This window comes from Mandrillus leucophaeus, unplaced genomic scaffold (assembly GCF_000951045.1).
Source record: "Mandrillus leucophaeus isolate KB7577 unplaced genomic scaffold, Mleu.le_1.0 Scaffold107, whole genome shotgun sequence".
NCBI lineage: Eukaryota > Metazoa > Chordata > Mammalia > Primates > Cercopithecidae > Mandrillus > Mandrillus leucophaeus.
The window spans coordinates 1,232,146-1,248,272 of NW_012098876.1; the positions used below are offsets into that span (position 1 = coordinate 1,232,146).

General features: G+C 42.8%; 1 protein-coding gene across 2 annotated transcripts in view; it reads left to right on the forward strand.

Annotated features, from left to right (window-relative positions):
* The window catches only part of OSBPL10 (oxysterol binding protein-like 10), a 409,019-nt gene that overhangs the window by 302,129 nt on the left and 90,763 nt on the right, over nt 1-16,127 (forward strand). For both annotated transcript variants that reach the window (XM_011985422.1, XM_011985430.1), the window contains one exon: nt 10,123-10,333. In XM_011985422.1, the coding sequence (XP_011840812.1) occupies nt 10,123-10,333 (211 nt within the window). The remainder of the gene's footprint in view (nt 1-10,122; nt 10,334-16,127) is intronic.

Here is a 16,127-nt window from a genome sequence, read left to right on the forward strand (position 1 = left end):
GAGGTGATAGGCTTCAGGCATAAATACCATCTTCCTGTGAGATTAAGAAGGGTGATGGGAAGGCAGATTTTGGGGAGGTATCCAGGAAAAGTACTGTAAACATGAGTACGTTTTGATATGCAGATTTTTAAGTTTGTGCCTTCTCCATTGATGAGGCTCTACAGTTTAGTCATCCTTATTATCTTCCTGGTTCAGAGAATGGAGACTTGCTTTATCAATGTAAATTTCCCTTACAAAAGGATAACTTCTTTGTTTTCAGAGCTGTTCTGGTGTCTGTAGTTTCTCAAAATAATCCTTATGCTAAAGAGGCATATTTTAGGAGGCATATTCTGGTTTTCTATAATTATATTTTGGGGTGGTATATTTTTGGTCTTCTACAGCATATTCTGTTATACAGTTCTGAAAATGTTTCTTCCACTTATGACATGAGAAAAACTGATAGAGATTGCGTCAAAGGAACTTTTGTTCTGAAGCCAAGACCTACTTGGTTTGGAGTTAAAAGCCCTTACACCTGCAATCATTAAAATGAGATCTGTGTTTATCGGTGTGTAAAGATGTCTGTGATGTGTCTGTTAGTTTACTAGTGCTGCATTAACAAAGGATCACAGACAAAGTGTGTTAAACAACAGAAATTCATTGTCTCACAGTTGTGGAGGCTGGAAGTCCAAAATCAAGTCACTGGTAGAGTTGGTGCCTTCTGAGCACCGTGAGAGAAGGATGTGCTGGCTTGTAGATGATCATCTTCTCCCCACGTCTTTACTGCTGGTCTTAAACTCCTGGCCTCAAGTGATCTTTCTGCCTCAGCCTCCCAAAGTGCTGGAATGTACAGGTATGAGCCACTATTCTTGGCCCAAATTTCCCCTTTTTATAAGAACACCAGTCATATTGGATTAGGGACCACCCTCAAGACCTTATTTATCTTGATTCCTTTTATAGAGACCCAATCTCCAAATAGGGTTATATTCTAAGATACTGGGAATTAGGGCTTCAACATATGAATGTGGTGAAGGATACATTTCAACCATAATAATGTATTTTCCCCCTATTTTATTTTATTTTTTTCATGGAAAAACCCTCATGTTTATTTGATTAAACGAAATAAAAATAAGTTGCATAGGAAGAATTTTAAAGTCCAAAGAGACACCAACTTTGTTTTAAGGCTGTAGTAGCTGATACAGCATCTCCTTGCTACCTTCTCCAGCCTTCTCTGTGGACCACAGCGATACATTCAGAAGCCTGTTAGCTCACACAGGAGTTTCTGAATACTTTTCCATTGGTTCTTCACCTGCTCATTGCCTGTCATGCCTACGGCCTGCAACAGTTAACATTTAAGATTTAAAATGTGAAAGCCAAGAGGAGGTTTCCCCCCTATTTTAAAAGACATTGTTGTTATGAAAAATGTCAAATGTAAATACACTAGAGAAAGATCATATTGAATTTCCATGTACCCATCAACAGCTTTAGCTACCCCCAAAGCCAATATTGTCTCATCCTTGCTCTTTTACCCCCATTGGGTTATTTTGAAGTACGTCCCAAGTGTTAGAGATGATGTATTCTAAAGTGATCAAAGGTTATACAATTATATATAAGGAGTGATGTTTTTAAGATAAAATAATAGACCTCTGTGTGTGTACATATAAATTAGAAGAGTCAGAATCGTACTAGAATGTTAACAGCACTTATCTCCAGGAAGTGGGATGACAGGTAACTTTACTTCCTTCTTTATGACTGTTTTTACTGTCTGATTCTGTTGGGATGGTGGTTGATGGAATGAGCCAGCCTTTTGTAATCGGAAAGCAAAAACAAGCAAGCTGGTTTCCAGATGGTGAGAATGGGTGGGCTGAGGGACAGGGGAAAGGAAGAAACCTTATCATAGTTGTTTTCGGAGGCAGGAGATAGCTTTTGCTTCTAGAATATATGAAAGAAATAAGAGGAAGTACACAGGAGCATGTCAGAGTGGAAAGGGTGCCGAAGTGGAGCCGGAGGACTAACGGTGAGTCGTGCCTTGCCAGGAAAGTGAAGCTGTGACTTTGACAAGGTCGTTCAGCTTCTCCGAACTCAGGATTCCTGCCTGCAAAGAGTCAGACTTCACAGACCCGTCAGTAAGTTGTGAGTGTTACAATCTCACATTTCTTGAGGATCTCAGTGACGGTTTCCTCCTAAGGCGTTTGTAAAGATAAAATTGGCATTTTATGTTTGTGCAGTGTGGTGTTACTATTGGGAGTGATGAGGCAATGACTGTAGAAAAACCAAAGGTGAAGAAATGACAGAAAGGAATCGGTTTTTTGGAACTGTAGAAGGCTTATCTCCCCACATCTTCAGAAAGTGTCTTTTGAGTGAGTAGGTGCAATTCAGAATTTTGCATTTACCTTTTGCCCTCAACAGCATGGGCTGGTTTAGAGGCAACACTGAGATTTCTTGATACCAACTCAAACTATGGAAGGACCAGAAAAAGCTTTGGATGTTCTACGTCTTTGGGTTGTCCTTTCAACCACTCTTTTGTTCCATCCCTCTCATCTCACATGATAAAGGTAGAGTGTCAAATTGTTGAACTTCAAAATGCCGTTAGCCTGTCCTGCCTTCCGGGGACAAGGGTGGACAGAAAACCCTGGAATCATGGCTTAAGTCACTTAGTGATGGTCAGCCTCAATAATTATACCATGAAGTCCAAGGCAAAGTAAGTATGAATCTAGAAAGCAGGAAATATCTAGAAATAATGAATGCATCTCTTCTGCCAATTTTCTGAAAGGGAGAATCGATTCTGTTACCAAAAAGATGAGTACAGCCTTCCAACCGGCCAGTTAGATCTGCTTATGAAGCAGTCTTCAACTTGGAAGTGGAAATAGGATGTCTACACTTACACACCTTTGAAAGGAAAGCAGACTGTTATGCTCTTAGGCATAAAAAATGACTTCAGGCCTGAGACTTCCCTCCTACCCAGAGTTAGGGCAAGATGCAGCTAGGGGCATGGACGAGGGTGATCCTGCTCCCCTCCTGGAAGGCTGGAAACTCCATTCTTTCCATTAGAGGCACCAGTCAGAGGTCTGGGGAAGCTCTTTCTGTCCCCTTTGGTAACATCGACAGGGATGAGTGGAGGCTCCAGAGGCAGGAGATGAACCAAGCAGATTAAAATAGTACCACAATGGCTCTGAAATTAGATTGTCATTGGAACCACAGCCCATAAAAGCAGGCCAGGACCTACGTTCTAAACTTAAACATAAGACTCCCAGCCTAAAAAAAGAAAAAAATCAAATGGGACCCAGAGTCCCCTAACATAATAACCAAAATATCTAGGATAGAATTGAAAATCATTAGTCATGTCAAGAACCAGGACAATCACAACACGAGTGAGAAAAGATCTTATCTGACACCGAAACTGAGAGTGAATAAAAATGTTAGTTTCACTGGAAAACTGCCATGCCCATTTGTGTATTCACTGCCTCTGGCTGCGTTCAAGCTACAGTGGCAGAGTTGAGTAGTTGCCACAGAGACCATACTGTCTGCAAAACCTAAAGTGTTGACTATGTGGCCCTTTACAGAAGTCTGCAGAGCCCTGCAGTAAGTGCATTGATGACCTGGTGGTCACTGTTTTTGAGATCCTGCCGCCTTCTGTTTACCTTTTCTTTGTTTGTTTCCTTTGGTTTATAGTATACAGTGTGATATTCCTTATATTGGTTTCTCCCTTCTCTTTCTGTGCCTTTTTCCTTTCTTCTTCTTCTTTGTAACGTTGTCACCTGTTTAGCCAGCACCCTCTCCCCATTGGAGCTGGATCCCTCTTCCTTCCGCTCATCTTGTCTGTTATTGCCACCGTCACTCTCTTAGCCCTACTGAGAGAAATGTGTATTTGGAAGTTCTGCACACTCGATGGGGGTTTTCTTTCTCCATGCCCCTGAAACGGGGTTAACAGATATTTGGCAGTCACGAACTGTTTGGGACTGGCCTACACAGGATTATGTTTGTGGGTATAAGGAGCAGTGTCCCAAGGGGCTCAGGACCCTGCCTGAAGGGAACGCTTGGAGGGCTATCATTTTAGGGGTATGTTGTGCCAGGAGGTGTAGAATAAGGGACATAGGCTGGGAATTATAGGGCGAAGGTAGAATGTCAGGTAGGAAAAGTCAGCAGCTCATTGAGAGAAGACAAAATTGTTCAGGGGTGAGACCAGGACTGACTGTGCCCCAACACTCAGAAGTTTGGAGAAGGGAGTTGCGATTGGAATGCCAGCTCTCCACGTATCAACTTATCATTTGTTAATAAGACAAGACTGACTTTATCGTTGGCCACTGTGAGGGAAAACACCACCTCCGCAGGGTGCTGGCTGTGTCTCCAAGCCGGGAAGGCAAGGTCAGCATTTATCAAGAACTGGAAGGTTGGTTTACAATGTGGAGACTTGATTAGGATTAAGATTAAGAATCATGATTTAACAGTTCAGGATTAGTGAAAACAACAAGGCAAGGATTTTGAGGCAAGATATTGAAAGACTTTTAGAGGACAGAGTGTTGATGGTTTTTATTAAAGAGTTGATGGACATTTGGGGAAGTTCCTATAATAAATTATCCAACCATTTCTGGGATGGAGTCTCCTGGAAAATTAAAGTAATGCTCATGAGAGGAGTGGAGTAGGATGGTAAAGCCATGTTAATGCAGACAGTAAACTGTATGTGTGTGTGTGTGTGTGTGTGTGTGTGTGTGTGTGTGTGTGTGTGGTTTTGGTTTAAAGATCCATGAAGTGGCCGGGAATGGTGGGTCACGCCTGTAATCCCAGCACTTTGGTAGGCCGAGGCGAGCAGATCACCTGAGGTCGGGAGTTCGAGACTAGCCTGATCAACATGGAGAAACCCTTTCTATACTAAAAATACAAAATTAATTGGGCGTGGTGGCACATGCCTGTAATCTCAGCTACTCGGGAGGCTGAGTTAGGAAAATCGTGTGAACCCGGGAGGTGAGGCGGAGGTTGCGGTGAGCTGAGATCGCACCATTGCAGTCCAGCCTGCACAATAAGAGCGAAACTCCGTCTCAAACACACCAACATGAAAATCCCTTGAAGCTGGAAACTCTGTCTAAAAAAAAAAAAAAAAAAAAAAAAATCCTTGAAGCATAGCTTTAAAGCTTAGGTGAGGACATTGGCCAAGTGAAAAAGTGTCTACGTTAACCAAGGGCTGATCCCCTGACTCAGAGGGGAACTTAGCGGGGACTCAGGAATGCCACCAGACTGAAGAGAAATGCCAAACCAAGGCCATCTGGTACGTGGCATCAAATTGTTCGGCCTCCTTCCAAGCCGGACAGATTGAGTTACTGAAGGCACTGGGGCACCGGTTGAGGCTCTGCCAACCAGAGAAGCAGCTTTGGTTTCTTTAGGGTTAGGAATATTTGTTTAGGAGCCGCTTTATGCTGAGCTTTTGGAGGGTAATGGAGGAGTGACTGAAGTTGTCAAATTTGTTGACATCTGACCCATCAGGATTGGACTTTTCAGGGGCCTCTGAAACCTGCACCAGGGTTTACAGCTCAGAAAAATCCGAAGCAGTCTAGACAAATGAGGCCCTTATCTTCTTGCTGTCTACTGCAGTCCTTGCTTTAGCCAGATTTGAACTTGTTGAGCTAGATACCATTGGCTTTCGATCTTTGCATCTTCGTTTCAGATTTTTTGACTCTCTCTGCAGCCACTGATGCTGTTAACATTAACTCCTATGATTTGATTTTGTAATGCACGTGTCATCGTTTGTACTGTAAGAAACAGGTCATGGAATTTTTATTCCCTCTCTGAGAAGTTTCTTATCTGTGAAGTTCAACTTGACCTACATTTCATCTCTTTTACAACCTCAGAGTTGATATTTTCAGGTGGTTTATCTCTGAAATTTAATTTGAGGCTCTGTTTCTGTGCCCGTGTTACATCATCATGACGGCCTGATTGTGGAAGCCAAATTCCAGAAAGAAATGAAATTTTTGCTTTTTTTGCTTGTTTTTAAACAATCATGGATGATGAATGTTGGTGTGCCTTGGAGGAAGTATTTGGGGTTATAATTTGAGACTTCGTAATTAAAGTAAATGGTTCAACATTTTCTTAAAGGCTGGAAGATGTAGGTGAGTCTGTTTGCGGATGGTTGGGCTTTGCTCCTTTGTTGATAAGCTGGTAGGCACCTTGAAAGGGAGAAGGAGCCCTCTTTAAGAATTTACTGTTGGTATTTTTGGTGCGTTCTGCCTTTTGGTACCACATTTATCATCTCACATGTGCCCTTAATAAAAGTGAGAGAGAGATGGACATAGCTAAAACTTGTTCTCTGGAAGTCTGATGAAGAGTCTTCATCAGTGCCTCCCAGTCTTAGCAAGTGTTAGAGCAGTAATAACTGTGATGCACAGCTCCAAGGCAAGAACTCCTACATTTCTTTCAGGGTTCAATCAACTTCTTTTGGATTCTCATGAAGCTAACATAAAGTGAAGATTGGCATCGATTGTGTCATTAAAGACTAGAGTTCTGTTTCACATCTCATGGAAAATGAGAAGAAAATGAGTCTGTAGGAGGTGTGTACTGTGTGCCAATCACTATAAAGCTTGTATTATTTTTAGCCTTCAGTTTCCCAAGAAAGAAGTCAAAGCTATGAGGTGCCTGGTTATTGATGTGTTTCTAGCAAAGGGTTACTCAAGGGGGCACTGTTAGTATTTTCAACAGCAGCGTTCTTTGTTGTATAGGACTGTGCCCTGATTCACGAGAAATTTAGCACTCCTGGGCCCTCTGCTTTCAGTGCCGTAGTTCTTCCCCAGTCATCGTAACTGCCAAACATACCCACCGCCTTTAAAGGCTACCTGCCCTTGCTATTGGCAATAGGCTCTCAGTAAATACTGATGAATGCTTTTTATTTTTATTTGTTTGTTTGTTTATTTATTTATTTTGAGATGGGGTCTCACTCTGTTGCCCAGTCTGGAGTGTAGTGGTGTGGTCACAGCTCACTGCAGCTCCCAGCCCCTGGGCTCAAGGGATCCTCCCACATCAGCCTCCTGAGTAGCTAGGACTGACCACAGGTGCACCACCATGCCCGGCTAACTTTGTTTTTTGTTTGTTTGTTTGTTTTGGTAGGGATGTGGTTTCATTATGTTGGCCAGGCTGGTCTCCAACTCCTGGCCTCAAGTGATCTGCCCACCTTGGCCTCCCAAAGTGCTGGGATTACAGGCGTGAGCCACCACTCCTGGCTTGAATGCTTTTTTAAAGAGCTAGTGCGTGGATTCCGTCTCTGAGCATGTGCATCTGTTGTAATAGAGAAGAATATCCTCCAAGCTGGTTTCATGTTTTTATTACCTAAGATTTTCATAATATCTTATGTTTATGAAATAACAATATTTATCCTATACTATATAATTGGAATAGAGTTCTTTTTGTTGATTAAAAATGAGTATATACCATATAGTTTATGGCTTGATTTTATTCACCTTTTCTCTTAAGCATTATGGCACCATTCATAATAATAAAAACATAATGTATCATGTTTCATCATGATTTCTTCTTTCTTTTCAGTACATTTTTCTAAGACAGGATTTTATGGTAGGAATTTACAGAAATGCTGACTACAAATAGCTCGAAATCCATTTCTCCCTAACTGTTAGCATTTATACATATAAATGTCAGAGAATACATAGACATTTTATCTTGTTTGAAGTTAAATTTAACTAGTTGGCAGTATTTCTTGGCAAACTGATAATGGAGGTATTATCCGTTACTAAATCTTCAGCCATATTATGTTCATCAAGTATTCTGTAGACTATATGTCATAAACGGATTCTTTTGCACTTCAGTGAGAGGAGGGAAACTTGGATTCATTCATTCATTCAATAGGTGGGTACTTATAGTACTTGGGATATATCAGTGAACAACACAGATGATGATTCCTGCTTGCACACTAGCATAAATGAATATAATAAGGAAATTACAAGTTAGTTTGGAAGGAGGTAGATGCTGTGGATAATAAGGTTGGTAAGGAAGACAGGTGTGCCTGGGGTTGGGCTGGAGGTGCAATTTTTTTTTTTTTTTTTTTTTTTTTGAGACTGAGTCTTGCTCTGTTGCCCAGGCTGGAGTGCAGTGGCATGATTCCGGCTTAATGCAACTTTCGCCTCCTGGGTTAAAGCGATTCTCCTACCTCAGCCTCCCGAGTAGCTGGGATTACAAGTGCCCACCATGACACCTGGCTTATTTTTGTATTTTTTGGTAGAGACAGGGTTTCACCATGTTGGCTAGGCTGGTTTCAAACTCCTGACCTCAAATAATCCACCTGCCTTGGCCTCCCAAAGTGCTGGGATTATAGGCATGAGCCACCATGCCTGGCCTGGAGGTGCAATTTTAAATGAAGTGGTTTGGGAAGATTTCTCAAAAAGGTGACTTTTATTATTTTATTTTATTTGTTGATATATATATATATATATATTTTTTTTTTTTTTTTGAGATGGCATCTCACTCTGTCACCCAGGCTGGAGTATGGTGGCGCCAGTTCAGCTCACTGCAAACTCTACCTCCTGGATTCAAGCTATTCTCCTCCCTCAGCCTCCTGAGTAGTTGGGACTACAGGCACCTGCCACCACAGCCAGCTAAGTTTTTTATTTTTAGTAGAGATTGAGTTTCACCATGTTGGCCAGGCTGGTCTCAAACTCCTGACCTCAGGTGTTCCACCCACCTCCCAAAGTGCTGGGATTACAGGCGTGAGCCACTGCACCCACCTAAAAAGATGACTTTTAAACAAAGACCTGAAGAAGAAATGAGTACTTACTGAGCTTTCCTTATTTAGAGGCACTGTTTTAGGAGCCAGAATGGCTAGGTAGATCTTCTGTAATCTACAAAAAAAACAATTTGCATTGCCAGAGTATGGATGTGTACACTAAGATGAGAACGCTCAAACCACATCTGTGGAACATGTCTCTTAAAATTAATCTTTTTTAAAAATATCATTTTGGAGTAATTACCAGTAGCAGGTATTTGTTTCAAAAGGAAAGAGAAAAAAGGCTAAGCAAAAAAGGAATGAGCTTTGTGTCCAAGTCCAGCAGTCCTTACAGAATTACTGCTTCTTCCCACTGGTGACATCATGGTGACAAGGATCCTCCAAGGGTGACAGTGACAAAGCAGGAGATGTTGCTTCAGATAAAAACAGCTTTTGTGGAGAAGCTTAAAACACAGTGGACCAGAGAACAGGAATTTACTGCTGCTTCTGATGTCAGTGGGCTTTGTGACCTTGGGCGGGTTGCTTGAGCTCCTCCACCTCTTAGACCCGCTAATTATTTGTTAGACATGATGTCTAAGCACTTTATATACATCATCCTGTTTAATGGGATAAGTTATAAAACATGAGGAGGATGAACTTCACAAGATAACCATTAAAGTCCTTTTCTAGCTCCTGTGTTCCTTTCTTTTTGACTTGTTAGTTCAAAGACATAATTAGACTACTGTTTGTCTTATGATAAGCTTATGAATTGAAGCCAGGCCACAAAATATGATTATTTGTCATAGCTTGAGCCATGGAGTAGGACTGGCTCTAGGATTCCTGGTTTTTCTCTTCCTGACATGTCTCGTGGTGTTAAGAAGGTCATGTCCTGCTTAGCATTTTTTATTTGCAAGTGAGTGAAGGGGGCTCAGCACTGGTTTCATTGTGATCTCCTTTGTACAAACACCAGCCCCAGATTTCCCTTTCGCTCCGTGAACTCTGAACAGGACTACCAAAGAGTTAAGGGTTGGAGCTGGAGGAAAAGCAAGGAGGAAGCCTTGCTGTGAGGGACAGCCACAGCGCGCCTGCTGTCTCAGATAACCTTCTGTAGAAAAAGAACTCTAAAGGTGGTTGCAAGGACGCTTGCAATGTATTTATTATTGACTTACCTCCAGAAGATCTGTAAAATGATATACCGAGATGGCCCTGATGGCCCCTTTTAGCTCTAAAGTTCAAAACTTCTCTTTTGATTAGAGTGCCTTTGGATAAATTTACCAAGACAGATTTCACCCAGGATTGAGTATTTATCAAAAGACAAACGTGCACCAAACACACAGAACTGACCCTCACCCAGTTTTACCCGCTTCTGTGGTTTAACTGCCGCCTCGCCAGCCTGTTGAAAGAAGAGCTTCTGCCCCTCACCTCCTTACTGTCGTCTTGTTTTGTAGATGATGAACCAGGTGGAAGGGCAGCAGAAGAACCTCGTGCACGCCATTGAGTCCCTGCCAGGGTCTGGCCCCCTCACTGCCTTGGACCAGGACCTGCTGCTCCTGAAAGCTACCTCTGCTGCCACCCTCAGCTGCCTTGGGGAGTGCCTCAACTTGTTACAGCAGAGCGTGCACCAGGCGGGCCAGCCCAGCCAGAAGCCAGGAGCCTCGGGTAAGACCGCCGGCAGCTTGTCTATGTTTAGGATGAGTACACACGCTATGTGTGTGTGTCCCATTGTCTTCCTCCTTTAAGTCCATCCATTTCTCTGTGATCCATCCGTCTATCCTTATATCCAAGTGTTTCTACTGCGCTTCCTCTCTACTGTTTGGGATGTATTTTTATGTTACAAGTTACAAATGTGACATTTTATGAAAAATGTAATTCTGCATTCATCTCTCCTGCCCTTCCTCTACTGTTTGGGATATATTTTTATTTATAAGTTACAAATGTAACATTTTATGAAAAATGTAACTAAAATATTTACATAAAGACTATGGAACACCTTTCAGACTTGCTGGCATCACATTATAAGTCTCATCCCATTCATAACATTTGCACTCAGCATTCTGTTGTTTTGTTTTGTTTTGAAATAGAGTTTTCACTCTTGTTGCCCAGGCTGGAGTGCAGTGGTGCAATCTCAGCTCACTGCATCCTCCACCTCTTGGGTTCAAGCGATTCTTCTGCCTCAGCCTCTTGAGTAGCTGGAATTACAGGCATGCGCCACCATGCCCAGCTAATTTTGTATTTTTAGTAGAGACGGGATTTCTCCATGTTGGTCAGGCTGGTCTTGAACTCCCAACCTCAGGTGATCCTCCTGCCTCAGCCTCCCAAAGTGCTGGGATTACAGGCCTCAGCATTCTGTTTTTAAGATCCACTGGCATGCAGCGTCTGGTCCATTATTTCTGTGGTGTTGGGTCCACCACATTATACCCAGCCACTCTCGGATGACAGATAATGCACATTGCCTCCAGCCTCTGCCCCACTCACCTCGCTGCAGTAAACATCCTCCTGCCTGTCCCCTCACGAGGAAACCTCTGGAATACACACCAGGAGTATTTCTAGCTCTTAATCAAGAGGCTGGAGATAATAATGCACGTCCTTGAGATGCCTCAGTCCTTTTGGAGGAAGGTTTAATCAGTGAGCAGATATAAAGATATTTGTGAAGATTAAGATAAAGGTAAAAATAGCTTGAGATTGGTTATGTCACATACAATTATAAAATACTATAATTAACAGAATAACAGCAGCCTTATTGTGCTTTGTTGCTCAGGGGTCACTTAATTAATGAAGGAATGAGGCAAGTTAGGTGATAGGAAGTAAAGCCCAGACTATGAGTGATAGTCTTTATATTTCGTGCTTTCCCCAGCTGCCCCTTTGCCCTTTGTTTCACCGAAGCGTAAACGGGACAGTTGGTTTTTCAGAGTAGACTGTGTGGGGGTAATGTGGTTTTCTCTTTGTAAAACCCACTATCATTTACTGAACTTGGCCTTGGCTACATGTTTTCTGAAATCTTTACAAAGTAGGTATGATTATGTGCATTGTTTAGATGATATGCTGGGACACGGAACTATTAAACAACTTGCCCAAGGCCACCCAGCTAAGTGGCAGAACGAGGGCAGGACCAGGCTCTTTCCGCTGTGGCAGGCGTCTTCCCGGCCTGGGGTTCTTTGTTCAATCCAGAACAACCACTCAGTGGGTTCAGTCCCCCAAACTGAGGCTGGGAACCGTGTCTTGTGAGCGTTGTAATTCTCTCAAGGCAGGTGTATATATGTTTTTAAAAAATAATTTCAGACTTTAGAAAAGTTGCAAGAATAGTATGAAAAATGCTCATATATCCCTCTACAAATTCCTTAAACAGTAACATGTTATGATGTTTACTTCATCTTTTCACTATATTTACATATTACAATTTTCTAACCACTTAAAAGTAAATTGCAGACATCACGTCCCTTCACTATTAAATACTTCAGTGTGTATTTCCTTTAAAAAAAGGACACTTTCCTCTAAAGACAGCACAATGATCGAAATCAGTAAATTAACAAGAGTACAGTCCTCTTTGCTGGTTATGCCATTGATAGCCTTTGCAAAATAAAGCAATCTGGGGGCAGAACCCAATCTAGGAGATTTGCGTATATTCAAGCATGGAGCAAAGGCACCCAGACCTGCTTTTCTACCTTTCCTCTTGCTTCTCAGCCTTAAGAATGAATCCCAAATGCAGAAGCTTAATGAGGCTTTTTGACATTTTCTGATCTGGAAGGAGCCTCAGTGACCCCCATTGAGGCCTGAACGCAAATTTGGAGTGAGACTGGAAACTTTTCAAAATTTCTGTGGTCTCTTTTGCCCTGTATTGTAACTTGTAGCTTCTGCAACGTAATAGGCTCGTTCCGAGAATCTTTCACTAGTAAATACAAGCTTGAATCATTTTCTTTTTCCTAAAATTAATCCCTCTTAAAAAAATATTTCTTCAGGGCTTCCTAGGAAATTCCGTTTTTTTTTTTTTCTTCTTTCTAACTTTCATTGGATCTCTGGCATTTTTAAGGGCCCGGAGGAACAAAGCTCAATTGGATGCATTTCAGAGGTGGTGACAGGTTGAAATGGAAATTATTGGAGAAAGGGGAGACCAAGAAGTGTCCCTGAAATCATGTCACATCAGGTGCTACCTCCTTTATGTCCTCCCTGTTCTCTCTCTTCCACCCTTGACTCTCACTTGCCCTTCCTCCCTTCCTCCTTTCCTTCCTTCCTTCCTTCCTGATGGAGTCTCACTCTGTCACCCAGGGTGGAGTGCAGTGACACAATCTCAGCTCACTGCAACCTCCACTTCCCAGGTTCAGGCAATTCACCTGCCTCAGCCTCCTGAGTAGCTGGGATTACAGGTGCCCACTACCCCTGGCTAATTTTTGTATTTTTAGTAGGGACCGAGTTTCTCCATGTTGCCCCGGCTGGTCTCAAACTCCTGACCTCAGGTGATCCACTCGCCTTGGCCTCCCAACGTGCTGGGGTTACAGGCAAGAGCCACCGCGCCTGGCTAGCCCACTCTCCTTCATTTGGGTTGTTGTCATCCAGAAACTTAGCTGAAAGTTGGAGAATACAGCATGAAGCATCACAATGACTACTTTGTTTCCTTGTCGTCTTACCCTTTTTACATGTCATATTCCATGTAACACAGCCCCTGAAGTTTTAAAACAACCTACTGTGTGTCTTAAATCTACGCTACACATTGGGGGAAAATAGAATTACTTTCTGCGGGAAAAACATCATAGTTGTCTGCAGTTCAAATGGAATTCCAGAATCTCAAGCTAGTGGGATGAGAGAATAGAGAATACGTTGGCCCTGGGAGTGCTGCCTTAAAATGTGTTTGTTTAGACACTTGGGGCTCTCAGGGTTGATAGTTGCTATAGCGGCTGCCTGACACACATTGATAAAAATATAATGGTTATGTCTAAGGAAGTGCTAGGTTGGGCTGATGGAAATCAAAATCTCATTAAAGTGAAACGCTGGCAGGGTTTCATTTCAGTGTTCAATGGGCAGGAAGGCCCGTCTTACCTGAAGCGTAGCAAATACTCATACAGATTGTTCCTGCGTGATGGCTCTTTGCCTTCTGATCCTTGCACTGTTTTTTTTTTTTTTTTCTTTTTCCTTCTGTCCCTTTTGTGAATAAAAAATGATTTATGATCTTGTGTATTTCATCTTGTATAGCATTTAATTGTGTCTTCTGGGATATATGTTTGCTTTGGAGCTTTTGTCTCCAAATGTTGCTCATTACGCTGTTTTTGTTTCAAACACACTGCCAACCAGACTGAAATCTGAGAATACTTCAGTATTCATCTGCCTCCCAGCTATTCATTTGGGCTCCCAGACCTGTTTCTGATGTTATCTCCAAGATATACTGGGTCTGAAGTGCTTCACTTAGCTTCCATTTATGGAGAGGTGTGTAATTAAAATTAAAAAAGTAATTTGGCCGGGCGTGGTGGCTCATGCCGGTAATCTCAGCACTTTGGGAAGCCGGGGCAGGTGGATCACTTGAGGACAGGAGTTTGACCAGCCTTACCAACATGATGAAACCTCGTCTCTACTAAAAATACAAAAGTTAGCCAGGTGTGGTTGGCGGACACCTGTAATCTCAGCTACTCAGGAGGCTGAGGCAGGAGATTCACTTGAACCCTGGAGGTGGAGGTTGCAGTGAGCCGAGATCGCACCGCTGTGCTCCAGCCTGGGGGACAGGGAAAGACTGTCTTAAAAAAAAAAAAAAAGGTAATGTGGCTTTTCAGTCAAGACTTAAATTATGCAGCTCTTTTGCCATTCCTGGTGGCTTCTAAATCTACTTCAGCAGCTTGATGGAGGTAAACAGCTGATGGACAGGGGACTGGGTATCTGTTTTCTCCAGCCTTCCCTGTGCTATGGGGAAGAGGCAGGCAGAACCACGCTCAGAACTGGAAAAGGTTGTGCTCTTTGGGAGCCTGGGCTTTTTAGGTGGGTTTCAAGTGTGAGAGGGAACTGGGCCTGGAAAGTGATTTGCGGGTACAGAGTATTCTGCCCTCTGTGCTGCTGGTTGGTTTGCTATTTGCTTGCAAGCCTTAATCTAGGTAACATGGTTTGAGTTCAGGCAGATGCCTGTAACTAGACAAGCCCATTCTGGTGCCAGGTAAGAGCTGGCATTAGCAGCGTGATGGTGTAAAACAGGCTTGGGGAAGGACACTGGAGTCGCAGCTGACAGAACTAGTGACAATGGAACCTTGGCAGAATGCAGTAGATGACACAGGTGCCCTTGAAGACAAACAGGGACAAAAGATCAAGAGAATATATTTGAGAGGAGAAGAACCAGAGCAGAATTTAATATACTTTCCTGAACTCATCCTTGCAATAACGCTTCATCCTCTTGAAAGATTAGTGGGGAGTGTCAGTTAATAAGCCAGTTGCATTGGTCTTCGCATTTTGGGGTTTGGCCAAAAGGGCCAAATAAGTGAGACTGTCATAAGGACCCTTGGCTCTTCTGGCTGTTTATCTTCTTCCTTTTGCGGTGCTTTACATTTTTCCAGAGACCTCTTCAGACTTTCGTTTTTCATCTGTTTTCCACCACTTAGGGACTTCCTTTGCTTTCTTTGTCTCTCATACTTTCTTTCCTGACACCTACTGCTTTTGGTGAAGATTTGCCCCACTTATAGTCACCTTTCTTTATTTTATGATTAAAAGCTAAGATAGAAATATGGTAATTCAGTAAATAGGCATATTAGTTCATTTTCACAAGACTGGGCAATTTACAAAAGAAAGGGGTTTATTGGACTTACAGTTCCACGTGGCTGAGGAGGGCTCGCAATTATGGCAGAAGGCCAGGAGAAGCAAGTCACATCTTACGTGGATGGCAGCAGGCAAAGAGAGAGCTTGTGCAGGGAAACTCTCGTTTTTAAAACCATCAGATCTCGTGAGACACATTCACAATCATGAGAACAGCATGGGATAGACCTATGCTTCAGTCATACCCCATGATTCAGTCATACCCCACTGGGTCTCTCCCACAACATGTGAGAATTATGGGAGCTACAAGATGAGATTTGAGTGGGGACACAGAGCCAAAGCATATCAATAGGATATCAGGAGAAGAGGAAAAACTAGCATTGCAGAATATTTGAGATACGTGTTTTTAAAATTTTTTTACAACTGTCTAAACAGAATTTTTGAGTGCCAACTTCTCCCTAAAGAAAGCAGTTAGAGGCCGGGCACAGTGGCTCACACCTCTAATCCCAGCACTTTGGGAGGCCAAGATGGATGAATCACGAAGTCAAGAGATAAGGACCATCCAGGCCAACATGGTGAAACGCCGTCTCTGCTAAAAATACAAAAATTAACTGGGCATGGTGGCATGCGCTTGTAGTCCCAGCTACTTGGGAGGCTGAGGCAGGAGAATCGCTTGAACCCAGGAGGCGGAGGTTGCAGTGAGCCGAGATCATGCCACTGCACTCCAGCCTGG